Source organism: Chamaea fasciata, unplaced genomic scaffold (assembly GCF_029207755.1).
Source record: "Chamaea fasciata isolate MVZ Bird 193981 ecotype frontalis unplaced genomic scaffold, bChaFas1.0.hap1 SCAF_15, whole genome shotgun sequence".
NCBI lineage: Eukaryota > Metazoa > Chordata > Aves > Passeriformes > Sylviidae > Chamaea > Chamaea fasciata.
Genome location: NW_027094100.1, coordinates 914,268 through 932,473, shown reverse-complemented (window position 1 = coordinate 932,473; position 18,206 = coordinate 914,268). Strand labels below are relative to the sequence as shown.

The 18,206-nt window shown below is 47.6% G+C and overlaps 1 protein-coding gene across 4 annotated transcripts in view; it reads right to left on the bottom strand.

Moving 5' to 3' along the window:
- NR3C1 (nuclear receptor subfamily 3 group C member 1) overlaps positions 1 to 18,206 on the bottom strand; it is a 61,392-nt gene that overhangs the window by 24,985 nt on the left and 18,201 nt on the right. For all 4 annotated transcript variants that reach the window (XM_066197264.1, XM_066197263.1, XM_066197262.1 and 1 more), the window contains one exon: positions 59 to 222. In XM_066197264.1, the coding sequence (XP_066053361.1) occupies positions 59 to 222 (164 nt within the window). The remainder of the gene's footprint in view (positions 1 to 58; positions 223 to 18,206) is intronic.

Sequence of the window (18,206 nt, the reverse complement as noted above, 5' to 3'; positions counted from 1 at the left end):
AACCACTGATGAAATGGAGGATATGCATGGGGATTTTGTATTTATAAGCAGGTCCTACCTTCCACTGCCCTTTTGAAGAAGACTTTGCAGCTGCCACACGTCAGAACACCGTAGTGGCACCCGGAGGCCTCGTCTGAGCACACCAGGCAGAGCTTGGGAGGTGGTCCCGTGGTTGCTGAGGTTGTGGATGGAGAAGAGCTTACATCTGATCTCATTCCAGGGCTGAAAGGAAGCAGAAAAACGCCTTTAATTGGGACAGAGGCGAACACAGGGATCGTACCTGCCAGGAAGGGCTTGTCCCCACCCTCGGTGGGACAGTTCTGCACACACAGACACCAGAAACAGTTAAACAAGGACTTCTGTCAGACCCAAGGAAAGCTGTATGGATTCTTCACGGCCTATTTGGCTGCATCAAGATTCCTTCCCTTACACGTTTCTGAGGCCAAGGTTCTTGCACAATTATCCCAGCCTTAAAGATTGACTCTTAAAACACGTTCTTACTCCATATTGTTTCCATTACCGCCACATTCCCCGCAGTCTGCACAAGGGCTGCCTTCCCAGCACTACCACGGGCTTTTCTGCTGGGATACTGTTATGCAAGGAGCTGTGCAAACTGGGCCGTACAGTAACAGATATTCACAGTTACAAGTGATCATTTCACCCCAGCAGTTTAGGAGAAGAGTGAGAAATATTCCTCGTTTCAGGATCTGGATATAAACACCCAGCCCAGCTACAAACGAAGGGTTGCTCCGTTAAGAAAAAAACCCAAATCCCCCTGAGAACAACAAACAATCCATCGTAATCACCTTGGAGCTGCTCCTAATCCTCGGGGCTGACCCAGCAGTGCTGGGCCAGAGCTCAGGGGCTGATCCTGCAGAGCTGCAGCCCCAGCCACGGCACTGCCCCACAGCCCTGGAAAGGCTTGTAGAGCTCATCCACCTCCACATGAGGAAGAACTTCCTTCCATGGTGGGGGGCAGAGACTGTTCATGAGGTCACAGAGTCTCCGTCTCTGGAAACGTCCCAAACTCACCTGGACACGTTCCTGTGTCCCCTGCTCTGGGTGACCCTGCCTTGGCAGGGGGTTGGACCGGATCATCTCCAGAGGTCCCTTCCCACCCCAGCTATTCTGTGATTTCCAGCTGAATTTCAAACTCCTAAAATACCGTTTCTGTGCTGCCTGCTTCACTTGACACTGATTTTCACAGAAAATCCTGTTCACCAGGGTTCCAGCCACTCTCCAGATGAAGCTAGAAAAACGACACTTTTATTTAAGGTTTTGGTGCCTCTCCTTGGAAACTCTCCAGACCATCCACGTTCCCTGATGTGGGCTTAACATTTGTATGTGGGACGGCTTTTGCATGGAAAATTCCTTTTCCTCTCCTCAAGGAAGTCTGACCAGATTTGGTCACACATTTAAAAAACCCCCACAGCTCCAACACGCTCACGCAAACCTCAAAACTCCATCCCAAATAAAGACATTCCAACACCTGGGGGCTCCGCTTTTGCACAGGTCCGTATGTCCCATCCCCAGAGAGCCCCTGAGAAATGGCCCATCCAACGATCCCAAGGACTTGCGTTTGTTCTTCCCTACAGGCATTGAGGCAATCAAAAGACAAGGAGCAGGATCCTCCCACTCAAATACAGAAGGATCAAAGTCAGACCAGAATAAATGTGTCAATGAAGTTCTCACTTTGACAGAAATGGAATCAGAAGGCAGAGAGAAGTGAAAATTACTTGCGCTGGGGGGAAAAAATGAGACAGCACAGGCAGGCAAAGACCTAAGGGATGTGGAGACCCCCCAAACCAGTGTCTGAGCTGGGGAGAAGCTGAGTTGTTGTCTCAGAGCAGAGGAGAAAACATCAGACAGGAACACAGCAACACCACGCTGGAAGAGCAGTGGGAAGAGGAGAGCAGAGTAAGATCAGAACAAGGGCGGTGCAAAGCCCTCAGCAGGAAAGGCTGGCAGCAGGAATGGAGGAGAATGAGTCAAACTTGAGGGAAAAGGGAAGAAAAAGGCCCCTCTTTTCCCAAAGGGAAGAATGCTTCTTTCCAGAACTTGGAAAAGAACTCGAATCTGTCACATCGCTCCTCTGTGTTCGGCAAGTATCCGTGGAATGCTGCAGCACGTCTCCTCCAGGGCTGTGCCACGAGGCTGCCAGCCCCCACAACGTGTCTGTCAGCTGCAGCACGGCTCACTCATGGGCTGCATCCCTGCTCAGCAGCCACATGGCTTTTCCAACTCATTTCTCGTTTTTTTTAAAGAGCGGTGAGCTTTAATAAACCCCTCGGGTTGCACAACCCAGCCCTCAGCATCCCAGCCGTGGCAGGGTGTAATCCAAGCCAGTCCCACCTACTGGATGTCCGCAGGAACACGCATCTTTAATTCCAGGCTCATCTTGCTTTCTGCTCAGCAGGCCTGCCTTCCTCAAGTGCACGGACCTCTAGGAACAGCTCTGGAGGGTGGAGGGGCATGGCACTGCCCTGTCCTCTCCTCTCTGGGCTGTGGGGCCGCAGGAGCACACACCTCACGGGGAGGGAAGGAAGGAAGGAAGGAGGCTGAGGATTCACATCCATTCCTGCTCTGCTGGCTCTGGCCAGGCCTGCTGCTCCGTGGAGATTTCAGAAGGAGCCCAGAGACCAGAGCAGAACCTCAGGCTTGAGAGCCATCCTTGCTTCTTTGCTCTCTCACAGGTTTCCTGCCTAATCATCAGACAAGTAATTTTGACTCAAAGCTTTGCTTCCTTTCATGTGATGTACATATTACTTTCTTCTTCTGTTTTTTTTTCTTCTCTCCCCAGCTTACTGATACATTTGGAGAAAGAAATTTGTTTCTCTACTTTTAGACTGTCATATGCAAAAAAAACCTGATTAAAAAAACCCAACACTGACCTCAAAACCAAGCAATACCTCTTCTACAAGCAGCAATCATTGCCTGGCCACTCTAAGATGCCTTATTTTCTCTAAAGGTTTGGGCTCAGTAGCTCCTTTTCTAAGACTAAATATCTCAGATTAAACACTGAAGTACAGGCTGAGAGCTTCCTTTAAGCAAGAAATATATAACTTGAGAACTTTGCTTCATTAAAATTATTAAAACCAGAAAAAGATGGAAACATCTTTCTATGTATAGTTTTGAAGACAGCTAATTTAGATACAAAAATAAAACTCTTTATACCTCTCAAATTTCTGACAAAAGCATTTTTAGGGAAACATTCATCAGCTGTCAGGGAAACCATGACAGTGCCAAACATATTCCACTGAAACTTTTCAGTCACCTTTAATTTTTAAACAGGGCTCATTTTCTGTACCAGCACCACAGAAAATGTAACATGAGAAAGAAAACAGATGATATGACTTCGAAAACTAAAAATACATGATTACATTGATTAATAAAGCAGTAGCCAGCAATCTAATCCGGGCTGCAGGCATATCTTCCCAGCCTGGCTGTATCAGATAAGGGCAATATTTACTAACCGTGTGGAGAGCTGCCAGACAGCCCTGCTTGTAAAACACCACCAGGAGGGATTGCAGGGCAGCAGGGCTCCTGCAGCAGCCACAGCTAACCTGCCTGACATTTAAAATAAATCTCTCATCTATGAAGTTACACACAGTAAAAGGCGAATGACCACTTCCTAAGGAAGAGGTAAGGCAGGGAAATTATACTCTGAGATAATATAATAGTAGAATACCTTTCGGTATTTACAGAAATTGCTTTCAATTCAACAAAACCCTAATAAACCATGAGTGTTATCTTGATAAAAGAAAAAAATCAAGCAGCATAGATGAGAGAGGAAAAAAATCCCCGAGTTTCAGGTTTTCATCTGTAAAAACCTTGATTAAATTTCATTTTGGGAGGCAAGGTATCAGTAGGGGGTACCAAACTTAGCACATTCTCATGTATTTTTTCAGAAACTATTCATATATAATCTGATTTTATTAATTTATTTGCGTGGATGTGTTTAAAATTTCCAGTCAAGGGAACATATGGGGGCAAAACGGGAAGCCTTAATGAAGGGGGTGAAATGGGAAACCTTAACGAAGGGGCAAAATGCAGAGGCTCAATGAAGATGCCGCCCCAGCAGTGAGCTCTGCAGAAACCAAGCTGTTTAACCAAAGCCATTCCGGTGTTAATCATTCACCAGAGACTTCAGCCCCGGCTCAAGGGTCACCTGCAGCACGGCCGCGTGTGCTGACGCCTCTGGGGAGGGTCCTGCACCAGGATCCTGCTGGGGGACAGCCACAGCCCAGCCTGGACAGCAGGGACACACACACAGGGACACACAGACGGAGCAGCGGGCTCTAGCTCTGCCACCAGCCACAGACGTGGAGCAGACGCAGGGCAGGAGGGATTCACTGTGTGAAGAAATAACCTCCTGCAGTGCAGGTGGGCCCTGCTGAGGAGAACGTTTGCTGGTCTCTCTTTTCTCTTTACCGCGAAGAGCAGAAAACCTCCCCAACACACAGAACGGGCACAGCCCCATGTGCTGAACCTACTAACACATACTAATACACTAAAAATACCAATATACTAACACAATTTAAAAAATGCATCACCCTCCTGTTACTTGGCATTATTAAATGAAAATCACAAAAGTACTGAACTTTCAAGAGTAGGTTTAGATTAGGTATTGTGGAGGAATCCTTCCCTGTGAGGGTGGGCAGGCCCTGGAAGGTTCTCAGAGCAGCTCCCTGGCAGTGCCCAAGACCAGGCTGGACACTGGGGCTTGGAGGAGCCTGGGACGGTGGAAGGTGTCCCTGCCCATGGCAGGGGTGGGACAGGATAATCCTTAAGGTCCCTCCCAACTCCAAACCATTGCATGAGTCTTTGATCCTAGGAAAAGCAGCTCTAGTGTGACAAGGACAAGGGGAACGCTTTCAGGAAACAAAATTACGGACCATTTCCAGCCCACAGCCTGCACCTCCTTCCATCAGTGCATGGAAGGGATGGTCAGCCTGGATCACGTTCTGTCCACAACGGAGTTCACTCCTGACACACCCAGACACCCAAACGTGGCCCACCACACATCCTGGCTCCGCAGCTCAACTGACCCAACCACTGGGAACATACTCCTAAAAGCAACTTACTCACTGGTGTGAGAGAGATACTAAGAGTAACACTAAGAGTAAAGAAACCATTTTCAATGTCATTGCCATCCAGGCCTCCTCCTTATCTTCCAGCAATGAGAACAATGTAAACATTAGGCTGTGGACACTGCCTGATTACATTTTTTGAATTGTTTATTTATTTCTTCATTAACTAGAGAAACTATTAATTATTTTTATATCCTCTTAGGCAGGGAAGTAGTTTTCAGCTCAAGCAGGAAAAAATTTTAATCCAAGGCTGTTGACACTAGACTTGTCACGACTATTAAAACAGAACTGCGTTTGCCAATTGGAAAGAATTCCAGAAAGGCATTTTGCTGAGAACCTGAACCACTGGTTTCTTCTGTCTCTTGAAATGTTTTCACTTCATTTTGAAGAGCCTGCAAATTGGTAAGAACCCAGGTTTTCCTCCCAGGCTGCCTGAACTCTGCAGACACAGAGCCAGCCCTGCCGGCTGGGTGTCACAGAGGGGACACAGAGCCACTGCCACAGTCACAAACCACATGGTGACAGACCCCAAGCCAAGGTGTCCTGGGGTGCTGACTGCTCACAAAGCCACAAATCCTCCCTCCACACAACCTCCTGACAGACCCACCTCTTCTTCAGTTCTCCTTCCTATTTTCTCTCTCAAATGGAGACCTGGATGGTTTTGGTAGGAGTGTTGGTCCTGACGGCAAGCAGGTCCTCAACGACACCATAACAAATGAAAAATCTACTTTGGAGTATTGAACCAAAGCCTGCAAATAAAAGCCCCCAGCACTTCTGGTTTCCAGCTGCTCTGAGAACGAGGACGATTAACACGGTTTCCTTTATCGCACACCCAGATAAACACTGTATTAAAAAAACCCTGATAAGCCAGGAAATCAGATTTTGAACTAACGGTCTCGTTTCGTGCAACATGTCTGTGACACGGCCAAGATAATGCCACCGGGAGGGATGTGTCACTCCAGAAGGCCACGGCCAAATTTCCTTCTTTGCTGGAGCCAGAAACTCACGGCAGAGAAACTCCAGAGAACCGTCCCTCCTCCCGACCCTGCCACAGTAAATCTTGCCAGGGGACTGCCAGGGCTCCAACAGAAAAATTTGAAATACGGGAGATACCTCAAGCAGCAAAGTCCTGGGATCACCTACAGAACACACCTTTTACCATCTCTTCATGCAGCTAGAGCTGGCTGCAGGATTGGCGGGTTTGCCGAGTCAAACAAATACTGGCGGCAGACACCAACGGCACGGCAGCAGAACAGGAACCTGCAGATTCCCAACACGACACACGGAGCAAACCCGCTCCGGCGGCGCTTCCAGCCCTCTCCAAGCCTGCACCACGGCCATTCCCAAACCTTGAGGAGCATCCTGCTGAGGGGACTCTGAGCTGTCTGGAGGCTCCGAGGAGCTGCTGGCAGCTCCAGAGGAGCCCTGGCCCCGCTGTGAAATGGCGCCCGCTCCCATCTTGGCATCACTGGGAGCTCCCGCTGGAGCCTCTCCAGGGCGGCAAGGTTTCAAGGGCACAGGCAAAGCCTTCTTGGAATGGATAAATGGTAATTGATGTTGCAGCTGCAACCTCAGCCAGAGCTCTCGGGATTTCAAATGTACTACAGACCTAAAGCATTTATGGCCAGAATACGATAATTAAATTATATGTTCTAAACTTTTATATTTATTACAGAGCTTCAGTAAAGCGGCCAAAATGTCTTACCTTCAAGGGTAGAATTCATTTCTATATGAATCAGCTTAGGCAGACTTTTCCAAAGCTTTGTGCTGCTTTTTTAATTTCATTGCCCACCCTTCCTTCCCTAAAGAAAGAGGCAGCAAAAAAAAAAAGAGACCCAGACAAAAGCCAGAACCTCTATACTTAAATACAAACTTTGCATAAAAATAAGGAGTCAAATGATTCTGGGCCATCCAAGCTGTTTATGCTTTGCTGGATGACAAAATAGCCATTTGATCCAGCAGTATTTACAGATTGGATCATCTCAATCCCGCTTTTCCCAGACTCGGTCTCACAGACACATCACAGGCACGGGGACACGCTCGGTGTTCACAGACTGAGGAGAGCCAGGACCAGGACAGCTGCAAGAATAATGCACTGTACAATAAAGTGCAAAAGTGTAAGTAAAATTAGAGGGTTTTTTTTTTTAAATTTATTTTCATTGCATCCCAAGAAATGTGTCAGCCTGGAGAAAAGGAGGCTCAGGGGGGGACCTTGTGGCTCTGCACAATTCCCTGCCAGGAGGGGACAGCCAGGTGGGATTTGGCATCTGCTCACAGGGAGCAGGGACAGGATGAGAGGAAATGGCCTGAAGTTGTGCCAGGGGAGGGTCAGGTTGGACAGCAGGGGGAATTTCTCCATGGAAAGGGTGGAGTCCCCATCCCTGGAGGTGTCTAAGGCAGGACTGCAGGTGGCACTCGGTGCTCTGGGCTGGGGACAACGTGGGGATTGGGCACGGGTTGGACTCGATAACATTCAAAGTCTTTTCCAACTCCAGTGGATTCTGGGGCTCCATTTCAGATCTCTGCAGCCTCAGAGCTGCTTTACCTGTCTTGGAAGCAGGTTTTTAGTTTTCTGAACCTTGCAAACTAACCTAGAGGCAAGATACTGCCCAAAAATGTATTGTCTTAACACTGACCCTTTAACACACCAATTCTATGGGCCAGCACTTGGAATTCAACAGCAGCAGAACTGCGCTGAGATATTCTGAGGTGACCACAAGAGATCCATGAGCTCAGAGCAGCCACAGCATTTTGGCTCTTCCTCCACAGTCAGCATATATCAGACCTGACCCCTTATTCCAGCACACATTAATGTTGTACCAGAGGAACTGAACTTAAAATATTAAACAGGACTTGTTCCATTAATGACCTCAGCGTGAGCCGTGTCCAGTGCTCGTGTCAATCACAGGACTGCGTGCAGGCTGCCAAAATGATGCTGCTAGGAAAGGAGGGAGACATCTGGAAAGCTGATTCTAACATACATGGAAAAATATTAATGATACAGAAAGAAAGGCAGTAAAAGATTAAGCCAAAGTGCAGTGGAATCACAGAATCCCAGAATGGCCTGGATTGGAAAGGATCTTAAAGACCCCTTGCCATGGGCAGGGACACCTCCCACTGTCCCAGGCTGCTCCAAGCCCTGTCCAACCTGGCCTTGGGCACTGCCAGGGATCCAGGGGCAGCCACAGCTTCTCCGGACACCCTGTGCCAGGGTCTCCCCACCCTCAATAGCCCGTCTAACCCTGCTCTCTGGCAGTGGGAAGCCATTCCCCCTTGTCCTGTCACTCCTCGTCCAAAGTCCTTCTCCAGCTCTTCTGGAGCCCCTTTAGGCCCTGGAAGGGGTTTCGAGGTCCCTTGGAGCCTTCTCTCCTCCAGGCTGAAAAGCCTCAAAGCTGCAGTACAGTCCTTCCACAGTCAAACAATCGTCAAGATAGAAATAAATTTAGACTCCTAATTAGGAAGTTCATTTCTTCTATTCTGAAAAAAACACAAAAAAATCAAGACTCTCCTGCTGCCAGTGGAACATCTAACAGTGGTCTGGACCTGGAGTTGTATCGGTGTGGAGACACAGGCTTGTTCACCAGTTCATGCTTTTAGCCGCACTGCAGAGCTAATTCCTGCTTTACAACAACAACAAAAACCAAAAGAAACATAAAGAAACTTTCTTTATGTAATGTAACACAATGTAACTCAAACACAAATAACAGAGTAGAAGTAACACCTTAACGCTGAGCAGGAAGAAGAGGAGGAGGCAAAGACGAAGAGAAGGCAAGAGAAGCAGAAAGGAATGTTTTATCCTTCACTCCTTCTCCAGCCCTTCCAGGCAGCTCTGTTCAGAGGGGAGTGACACTGAAGGAACGGAGGCTGCTGAATTCCTGGGTGCACAAACCCAGTTTCCCCGTTTCCCATCCCACGGCAGGGAGCCCTGCAGGACGAGTCCTCCCCCGCACGGCCTTTCTCAATGGGAGGCACACATTTACACGTGCAGCACTTCATTATGGAATATTAACCCACATGTTGCACCCTGGGCTCTGCTTCAGTGCAAATCTATGGAGAAGAGGGACGGGGACCGGTGCCAACTTTAGGTTTTGGCCTCGGTCCATTTGGTGCGGGGCCAGGATGACTTGGTTGACTGTTGAGTCATCGGTTGGTTCAATTGACATTATTTTACATTCGACTGGTTATTGTTCTTTAAACTTTGAACAGGAGTCCAGAAGCTCAAAAAACACCAGTGGACCAAAAAGAAAGCGGCCAAACCAGAGTTTAAATAAGGCATGCAAGCAAGAAAAATACTCCCCTTAAATGACACTTGCTTTTAGCAGAAACTGCCAAAGAATCAAAATCTACCTCGTGGTTTAAAACATGTCTGCTTTATTCCAAATCTCTGTAGGAAGGAAAGCAAACTTTTTCCCCCCAAAATAAATCAACCAGCAAATGAGAACTGTATTTTTAATATATTCCTGAAATTTTGGATGGTCAGTGGGCACACTGGTCATTTGCTTCAGCCAACGCTCAACTTACAACTGAAAATGAAAAGATTTAACCCCCAGAAGTTACTGCTTCAGTACTGTTTGACAGAAGAGTTGCCATAAACTCTACTGGTTTGTTTCCACATGGATGTGACATCAAATGAACCCGCTACACAGACAATTCACATTTACCAACAGGAATTCCTACTGAAGGTTCATTCCTGTCGTTTTCAAACTGTTTACTAAACTCACTGTGTTTCCACTCCAGTTTCAGGTATGTGTTCAGTACGTTTTGATCCCCTGGGAGGGAAATTCACTGTTAGAGCCACTCATTTTCATCAGCAGCTAAAGAAACGAGCCGAGGATGAGCCTGAGCTGGCTTTAATGAGAAGCGCAGTGGGAAGGGAGACTGGGCCTTGCTACTCTAAATCAGCTTTTGTGACGGCTTCCAAGAGCACGAAAAACAAACAAAGACCAATAAAAACATCATATCCTGGGTACTTTGCTGAAGACAAAAATACGTGTGATGGTTTTGAGATCTTAGTCACAAGGATGACGACTGCACGCTGCTGTCAGCATTGCCACGGGCCCGGGCTGAGGTGCAGCGCCGACTCGTGTGGATTATGTTCCCCATTTAGACATCAGCACTAACGTCACTTGAAAGGGCACAGATTCTTTTTTACCACCTTACAGAGGGAACAGGAATTCTTGAAGTGAAGACAAGGAGCAAGTTCAAAATTTCTGGTGACTTAAGAATCAGAGGGTTGCTGACGGACGAGCACAGTGATGGCTCAGGGCCCTGAGGGAGAGGCCAAGGCCTCCCCCCAAACCCCACAAAAAGCTTTTCTTCTTTCCTCTCTTACATTCAGCTCTCGGTGCATTTTATCTTTCATATCCAGATCTGTGCGTCTACGTAACAGAGCTTAAAACTGAGCAAACCTGTTTAAAAAGCATCTCCCAAACTCTTTCGACCACTTTTACCACCCTTCAGAACGCAGTTTCTCTCCACTTTAACTGGCCTCTGACACGGTGGAAGCAAAGAACAAATACGAAACCACTCTTCCCCGCATGAACAGGAAGAAAAGCACATCGTAGGTTTGTTTATTGACACAAACTGAGCCACAGAAACTTGTGTCATATTCTCAGAAGGCCAAGCAAGGAGCAGCACTCCAGCTACTGTACACCCTGTATGACGTGTGCATTGTATGTAATTTCCAAGGCATTTTTAAGTCAACTTTATTGAATTATCCAGTGGAGTGCCGTAATTACTTTTGTCAACACTGTTAGGCAATTACAGATACAATTTCTGCTACAACATGCACACACAGTAGGTTATTACCTGCTTTTATTTCCCCTTGGCAAACCATGTCACACACTCAAGACTATAAAGATGTTTCACCACATCCCTCCTGCTGCCCACACCCGGCCTTTACAGGCAATTCTCACCTTGGGGCTTTGGGCTCCTTCGTGGTGTGCTTTATTCCCCCCCATGATACTTTTAGCTCTTGTCTTCTTTCTCTCTCCTGGGCACCTGGGATTATTTTATCCACTTTCCTCTGTCCTCTCCCCTCCCTGTCAGTTGAAGGAAGCTCGATTCCTTCCTCGCTGAACCTCGCACTGTTTCCTGGCCACATTGTTCCTCTCTGCCTCTTTGTGTATTTTCTCTTCCTGAGCAGCACTGGGAACCCCTCCCAATTAAACTCCATCTGTAAACTTCATTAATGGGCTGTTTACCTCCCTCACACAACCACCACGACGGGGACAGACAGACAGACCCCGGGTCCTCCACCCCATCCCTCTTCTCCGAGAGCACCTCCCCTGTCTCCAGGGCTGAACTTACTGCAAGTGTCCAACAGCAGCAGCTCCAACATTCTTTCTGGAAAGCATTAAAAACTTTCCCGCTGGGAAACCCTTTTCTTCTCCTGAATTTGAGTGTGCCACAACAGCTCAGATCAAACATTTTAACTATGGTCAATACTCAAGATTTACTCAATGGAGTATATATTGGATTCACAGCTGCAACAGGTTTCGAAGTCATCTGAAGACTTCAAGTAAGAAAGCTATAGTGCTCCTTATGGAAAAATTACTGGATGTTTGCTACTGAAATATGGGAAGGGCAGAATTCACTGCACACTGGGTTTGGAAGGTGAGCTCACTCTACTCAGCACCTGAAGAAAACAGGTATTTAATTCAGTTTTAAGACTAGGTATTAGTCCCTAAGTCCTTATCTCCTAAGCATAATTACACAGGAGGTGAGAGAACAGGTACAGCATCAGTTTCCCATATTATTGATGAAATCAAACAATATAAAAATACGCAAAAAAAGCTTTTTGAGCTGCAGTTAGGAAGGGTTTCAAAGGTATGGGCACCTGAAAATAGCACATCAGAGACAAGAATCTGACAAAGCAAAATGTAGGATAGGTTAGGAAAAAATGAAAATTCATCAGCCAGTTCCTTCAACCTGTCAGATGACCAGCCAATCCAACAATCCCACCTTTCAAAAATATTAACATAAAGCAAAGGAGAAAAAAAAGATCTATTTCAATCAACCACTATTGAGAAGACCTCACTGGGGCACAACTTCTTTTACCTCAGTCTCAGCTTTACAATCAGCTTTTTCAGCAGCAAGTACCAGAGAAACAACCCAAAGCAGCACTGAACCTCCCAGGGAGCAGACCCCATACAGGTGCAATCACACACACCAAACAAGCTTTGAACTCCAAATAACAGGGGATGCTGACATGCAGAAAGCCTTAAGTTTTCAAATGAAAAGCCCGTGGCGGTGCTTTTATCTAAAACACAACATCCCGGTTTAAACAAGTATTGCTTTAACAGTACAATAACTTCAACTGCTGCTGCATCTTTGAGAGACACTGATCCCACGGCTCAGCAAACTCCAATGCTGGGATGAGGTTCCCTCGGACAAAAGCTTTTCTACCCTTGGAAAGCTTCTCTCAGATTCGTGGGGCTTTAGAGGAATTAACCCCAAAACAAACCACCTTTAGGCAACAGCAAAGTGGTTAATCTTCCCTTATTTTTAACGCAGTGGTTCAGACTGAAGCAGCACGTGAGACTCCGGACACGTCAGCACAGCCGGGGCTCCGAAAGCAGAGGCTGGGACCAGCCTGGCTCCCCAGCACAGTGCTCCCACCCAGGTCTGAACAGCCCCCAGAAGCTGCAGCTACCCCAGGAGTATTTTTAAGGTGCAATAAATACACATATGACCAAAGCCTTGCCGTATTTCCAGGCTGAAATCTGTCCGACAATGTCTTAACTGCTCTTATGTCACTCACATGTTCTGCCCGAGAACCATTAAACAAAGGTCACGCCGCCAAACAGGAACAAACCCAGCTCTGACTGCACACTTAACTCTCTGTGTGGAGAGGGCTCTGCTGGAACGCACAGATAAAGCCTCGCTGGGACAGGGATTCACCTGGCACAGGTTTGCGGCTGCGCGTGCAGCAGGACCCAGCGGGGTGGCAGACAGGAGCTGGCTGTGCCGGCCCTTCCTGGGAGAGAACGACCTCTTGGTTTTCTGGAGTCATCCCACTGCTTTTCCCAGAGCATCTGCTCTTATGGAGCCATCCCACTGCCCCTCCCAGGAGAAAAAGGAGCTCCTGGGTTTTATGGAGTCGTCCCACCACACACGGGGCTTTTCCTGTCCACCCCGCCTAGGGAAGCTTCCACCACCCAATCTACTCGGGGCAAGGTAATGAAGGATCTGGCTCAGAGACAAACCAGGTTAAAAGTTAAGACAATATCTGGATCAGGCAGGATGGATGCAGTCAAAACATTTCAGTGTCCCAACGACCAATCTGTAAAGTATGATTGAGACTATAAACAAATAAACCACCACTACAGAAAATTTAAAAAAACCCAACAAAACAACCAAAAACTAACACATCCTAAGAATAAAATATTAAAGAAAAATCTAGGGTTGATTTTTCCCCCCAAAATAATTTCACTTAGCTTCAGGAACCAAAAGAGATACTAATTTTAGAAGTATGGCTATAATGAACACTTACCTGGAAATACAGAGAAACACCGAACAGCAAAGAACAATCCAAGCCTGTCTCTCCTCCCCACTGCCTCATGGAGAAAACTGAAGTATAGATAATTATGCTCTTAAATTTGAGTCCTCAGCACATCTGAATTTAGATGAGATTAACCAATGCCTGAATATGAATTATCATCAAATTGACAGGGAAGCGTGTCTCAAGTTTTGTATTTTCTTACCCATGACGCTGAGCACGCCATCATTACCTACAGCTTTTCCTACCTGTAATACAGATCTTCCTCTTACCCCTATTCTGTACGTGGAACCTATAGCTGGAAGGAAAGTTTTTCAGGAAGAAAAACCCGGGAAGCACCATGAGAGAAACACAGTAAATGATAACGTGACAAGAGCAGACCCACCAACTTCCATTACTGCTGCGAATTCTCAGAATTTCAGAAGTTGTGGTGCTTCAAAAGGCACGGAAAAGTCACACCTTAGCCCCATTTTCCACCGCAACAACCCATAAGGAAATACCAGATCCAGGGAAAAGGCTGAGCTCCTCACCTCAGCTGGAGCCGGTGCTGGAGATAAGCAGGTCAGCCTTTCCAAGGAGACAATGATAAGTGTTTGCCTGGATTGCTTGTTCTTGCAACTTCAATCACAAATCCTGCAGCATCTGGCATCTCTCCTTCAGCTTCACTTAAGGGCTGACAATTAAGAGAATCTGTCTTTTCTCAGAAAATCTGTTCTGGGCTGAGAAATGAATGTGCAGAAGAGCTAAAGAACAAAGGAGCACTTCTGAATTCAACCAGGGAGAGAAAATGGGCTTCAACTGCTGCACAAAGAAAAGAAAACATTATTCCTCCCAGCTCCTGGATGCTTCAGCCTGGGATAATGTAGGGATGGGTTTGGAAGGAGCTGCCCAGGGAGGTCTGGAGTGCCCATCCCTGGAGGTGGCACTCAGTGCTCTGGGCTGGGGACAAGGTGGGCATTGGGCACAGTTTGGATTCCATGGTGCTGGGGGGTCTTTTCCCACCTCAGTCATTCTGGGATTCTGGGTTCTGCGTGACCTTTTCTCAAAAACCTCAAAAGCTTCCTTCCAAACTGCCCAAGCCCCAGTATCTGAGGAGCTCTTTCCCGAATTTTAATATTTAGGCCAGGAAAGCAATTTAGTTGGACGATGAAAGTTTAAAATGTTGTATTTGAAAGGAAATTACCAACTAAATCCCACGATTAGGCTGAGCCTCAAACCATGACCTGGTAGTCTTTTTAAGCTTTGTAAGAAAAACTTGAAATATTTCATGGACTTTGATGAAGCAAGGAACAAATTCCACGGCTCAGTGCTAACTCCAGGTGACAAATCCCAGCTCCACGATGCAGCCCAATGGTCCTGGGGTGCAGCAGGTTAAGGACCAGCCCTGAGGGGAGTGCCTGTGGCTGCGTTCACCTGCACTGCCCTACATGTCTAGGCAGATACTTCCCAGATATTCAGTGTATTGTGGGAATGTAACGTGTTCCTGTGCCTGGAGCCCTGCAGGGGCTGCACATGGCAGCCTGGCAGAGGACTCATTCCAGCCTTAACTGCTGGCAGGAATGTGCTCCCAGGGCATGGAATAAACCCATGGTTACTGCTCCCCTGCTCAGCACCAGCCTCTTCCTTCCCCCAGCGAGAGCCACCCCAGAGTGCTGCAAAGCCAGAAATAACCAACTTCATTCCTCCCAGACTCACTTTTTCTGCTCGACGTTTTTTAATAACGCCACCAAGCAAAAAACAGTTTTATAAATATCACAGGGACTGTCATTTACAGAAAGCAAGGCCTTGAGAAGATCAGAGAAACCACCAAGTAGTCTCAGTGTGATGATGGAGACGGGAAATGGACTTGATAGGCTTTAAAGTGCTCAAATGGAAAATTAATAAGGATGAAAACCATTCAAAATACTCAAAACCAGTTTCCACTAAGTATTATTGCTTTCAAAACCAGCCTTTAAACCCAGTCCTGAATTACAATATGAAAAGAATGTTTTCACACACTTTTTAAAGGCGAGCTCCCCCACACCTCTGGTGTGTAAAATAAGCATTTTGCTTGACATTTATTGGAGGCAGCTGGAAAAGAAGGTGGCTCCCATCAACAGCCTTCACTCTCCTGCAAGCCTCCGCTCTTTTGATTTCCCAAGATACAGAATGTTGGATCTCTCCTCAGACTTTCTGCAGCCTCTCCAGGAGCTCAGGAGACACAGCCATGTGTTCCCACCGCGACTTTCCCCCCCAGCACTGCACCACGAGCAGGGGCGACTGCGCCTGTGCCGAGGCTGCTCTGGCACCCCAAGGAGGCCAAACCAGCCCAGAAGTTGCCAGAAATGCAACGGCTATTGCAAAACAGCATTACGTGGACAGAGACAACAGATCAGAGGAAGAGATAAAGATAAATTGGAAAGAGGGCTCTGTAGAATAAGTAAATTAACCCCAAGATCACCTGTGCTGCCGTTCCAATCCCATTGCCAAGGCACCCTCTGGTTTCTTTTTGACCTCGAACCAGAGCCAAGAAGAGAGATGATATCTAAGACTGCTGCGTAAGAAACAATTTCTGTGAAGTTCCTGCAAAAGCAGATTTACTCCAGCATCCAACGATAATTCCTTGGTATATGTAACACTGGTGAAAGGATGCCATCAAAACCACAGGATCATTCAAACTGGGCAAGACCTCCAAGGTCACTGATCCAAGCTGTGCCCAGTGCCCACCTTGTCCCCAGCCCGGAGCACTCAGTGCCAGCTCCAGCCCCTCCTTGGGCACCTCCAGGGATGGGCATTCCAAACCTCCCTGGGCAGCCCCTGCCAAACCTGCCCATACATTATCCCAGGCTGAAGAACCCATGAGCTGGAGGGAATGATACACACATTGTGTGTTGGTGCCTTTGAAAAAAATCCTCCTCTGGTCGAAGAAGGGAGCCACAACCATGAGCCTTGATTCATGTGCTGAGGCTTTCCCAGCAGAAGGATTTTGTTTTGGAGTTTCTGAGCACATTTGGAGGGGAGAAGGAAAGGGATGCAGGAAAGGAAACAGATTTCCTGGCAGATCTTTAGTATAATAACCAGCAAAAAGATCAATTACAGGCACGCATTCAGCCTAATTATTCTCCAGCTTACGGCACAGACATTTTAAATTCCACATGACAGAAACGTGATCACTCAAATATTGGAAGAAAAGCAGTCACAGGGGTGCAAAACACCAGGGTACTGTGGCCAGGTATGTCCCAGGGTGCTTCAGGTCATGTTCTGAGTTGCCTTCCCCACCCTGGAGCTGAAAACATGCAGAAAACACCCTTGTGAAAGGGGATTTTCCAAGCAGAGGACGCTCAGCCTCAGGGACACAGCCCGTGGTCAGGGCACTGACAATGCAGGCCTCAACCAGGGTGAGAAAATCAGCGTGAAACTCCCCCACAAAGAAAGGGGAAAAAAAAAAGATGAATTTCAAGCCCAGCCCAGCATCTGCATGACTGTTTCTTGAGGGCTTCTATGCAAACCCAAAAGCTTCCTCCCACACTGCCTGAGCCCCAATATCTGAGGAGCTCTCTCCCTGGTTTCAATATTTAGGCCAGCAAAGCAATTTAATTGGAGAAAAAAAAAAAAGTTTTATTTTTTGTGTTTGAAAGGAAAGGAAATGACCAAGCAAACCGGCATTCTTGTGGGGCTGAAAGCAAGTCCCGAGCTGCCGGCTGCCAGGGCCAGCTGGCCAGCAGCCCGTGTACAGTACGTGTTTACTTGTTGTCTAACCACTGATAACTCCGGAGCGCATCCATGAATCCAAAAAAGAACCAAGTCTTCTGGTCAGAGAGGAAGGAAGAACAAAGAAGACAACAATAAAAATACCCACTGCTGATGGCCACCGCACTCACTTCTGAATATTTACAGTGAATGACGAATCCAGCATCAAATTAAAATTCACATGCATCAAACTGGGAAGAGCATTTAGACACAAGCAGGAATTGTATTATTATAGAGAAGTAATGCTGCTGTGTACGTGGCCCCATGTGAAACTCCAGCTCTCAGGATTCCGTGCTCCCGGAGCAAGCACAAGGGCCGAGCACACGCAAACCCGAGGCAGACACACAACACAGATGTCTGCTTCCTTCCAAGAGCTCTCAGGTATTTAAGGCTAAGTTTAATCTTGTGATCCAAGTGAAAAACCCGGCTGATAGGGGCTGGTAAATGTGTCAAAAGCCAGGGCCTGTAGTGTACACAGAACATTGTCACTGCACCCTCACCACTCACGGCATTTGGGGTCACAGTCCCGGTGTCCAGGTGCCAGCTCCACCGGCCATGTGCCAGGGCATGGCTTTGGGCACTGCCTCTGACCCTCACAAACAGGGAGCAGAGGCTTTTCCAAGCAGCTTCTCTTCCTCTGCAGCCACGTAAAGCAGGAAGCTTTGGGCCTGAGCCCCTTGCCGACCCCGAGCACTGCGGGAGCAGCTGCTGCCAAACCCCCACGGGAGCTCCGTGGGCAGCAGGGCTCTGCCAGCTGCACCCCGGGCTGGCTGAGCCAACACCAGGGCTGGTGTTCCATCCACACACCGAGCCTGGAGCTGGCCAGCCCGCAGGGACAGGGGGAAGGTGTCTGAGCCCTCCTGCAGGTGCTGCTGGGCTGCATCTGC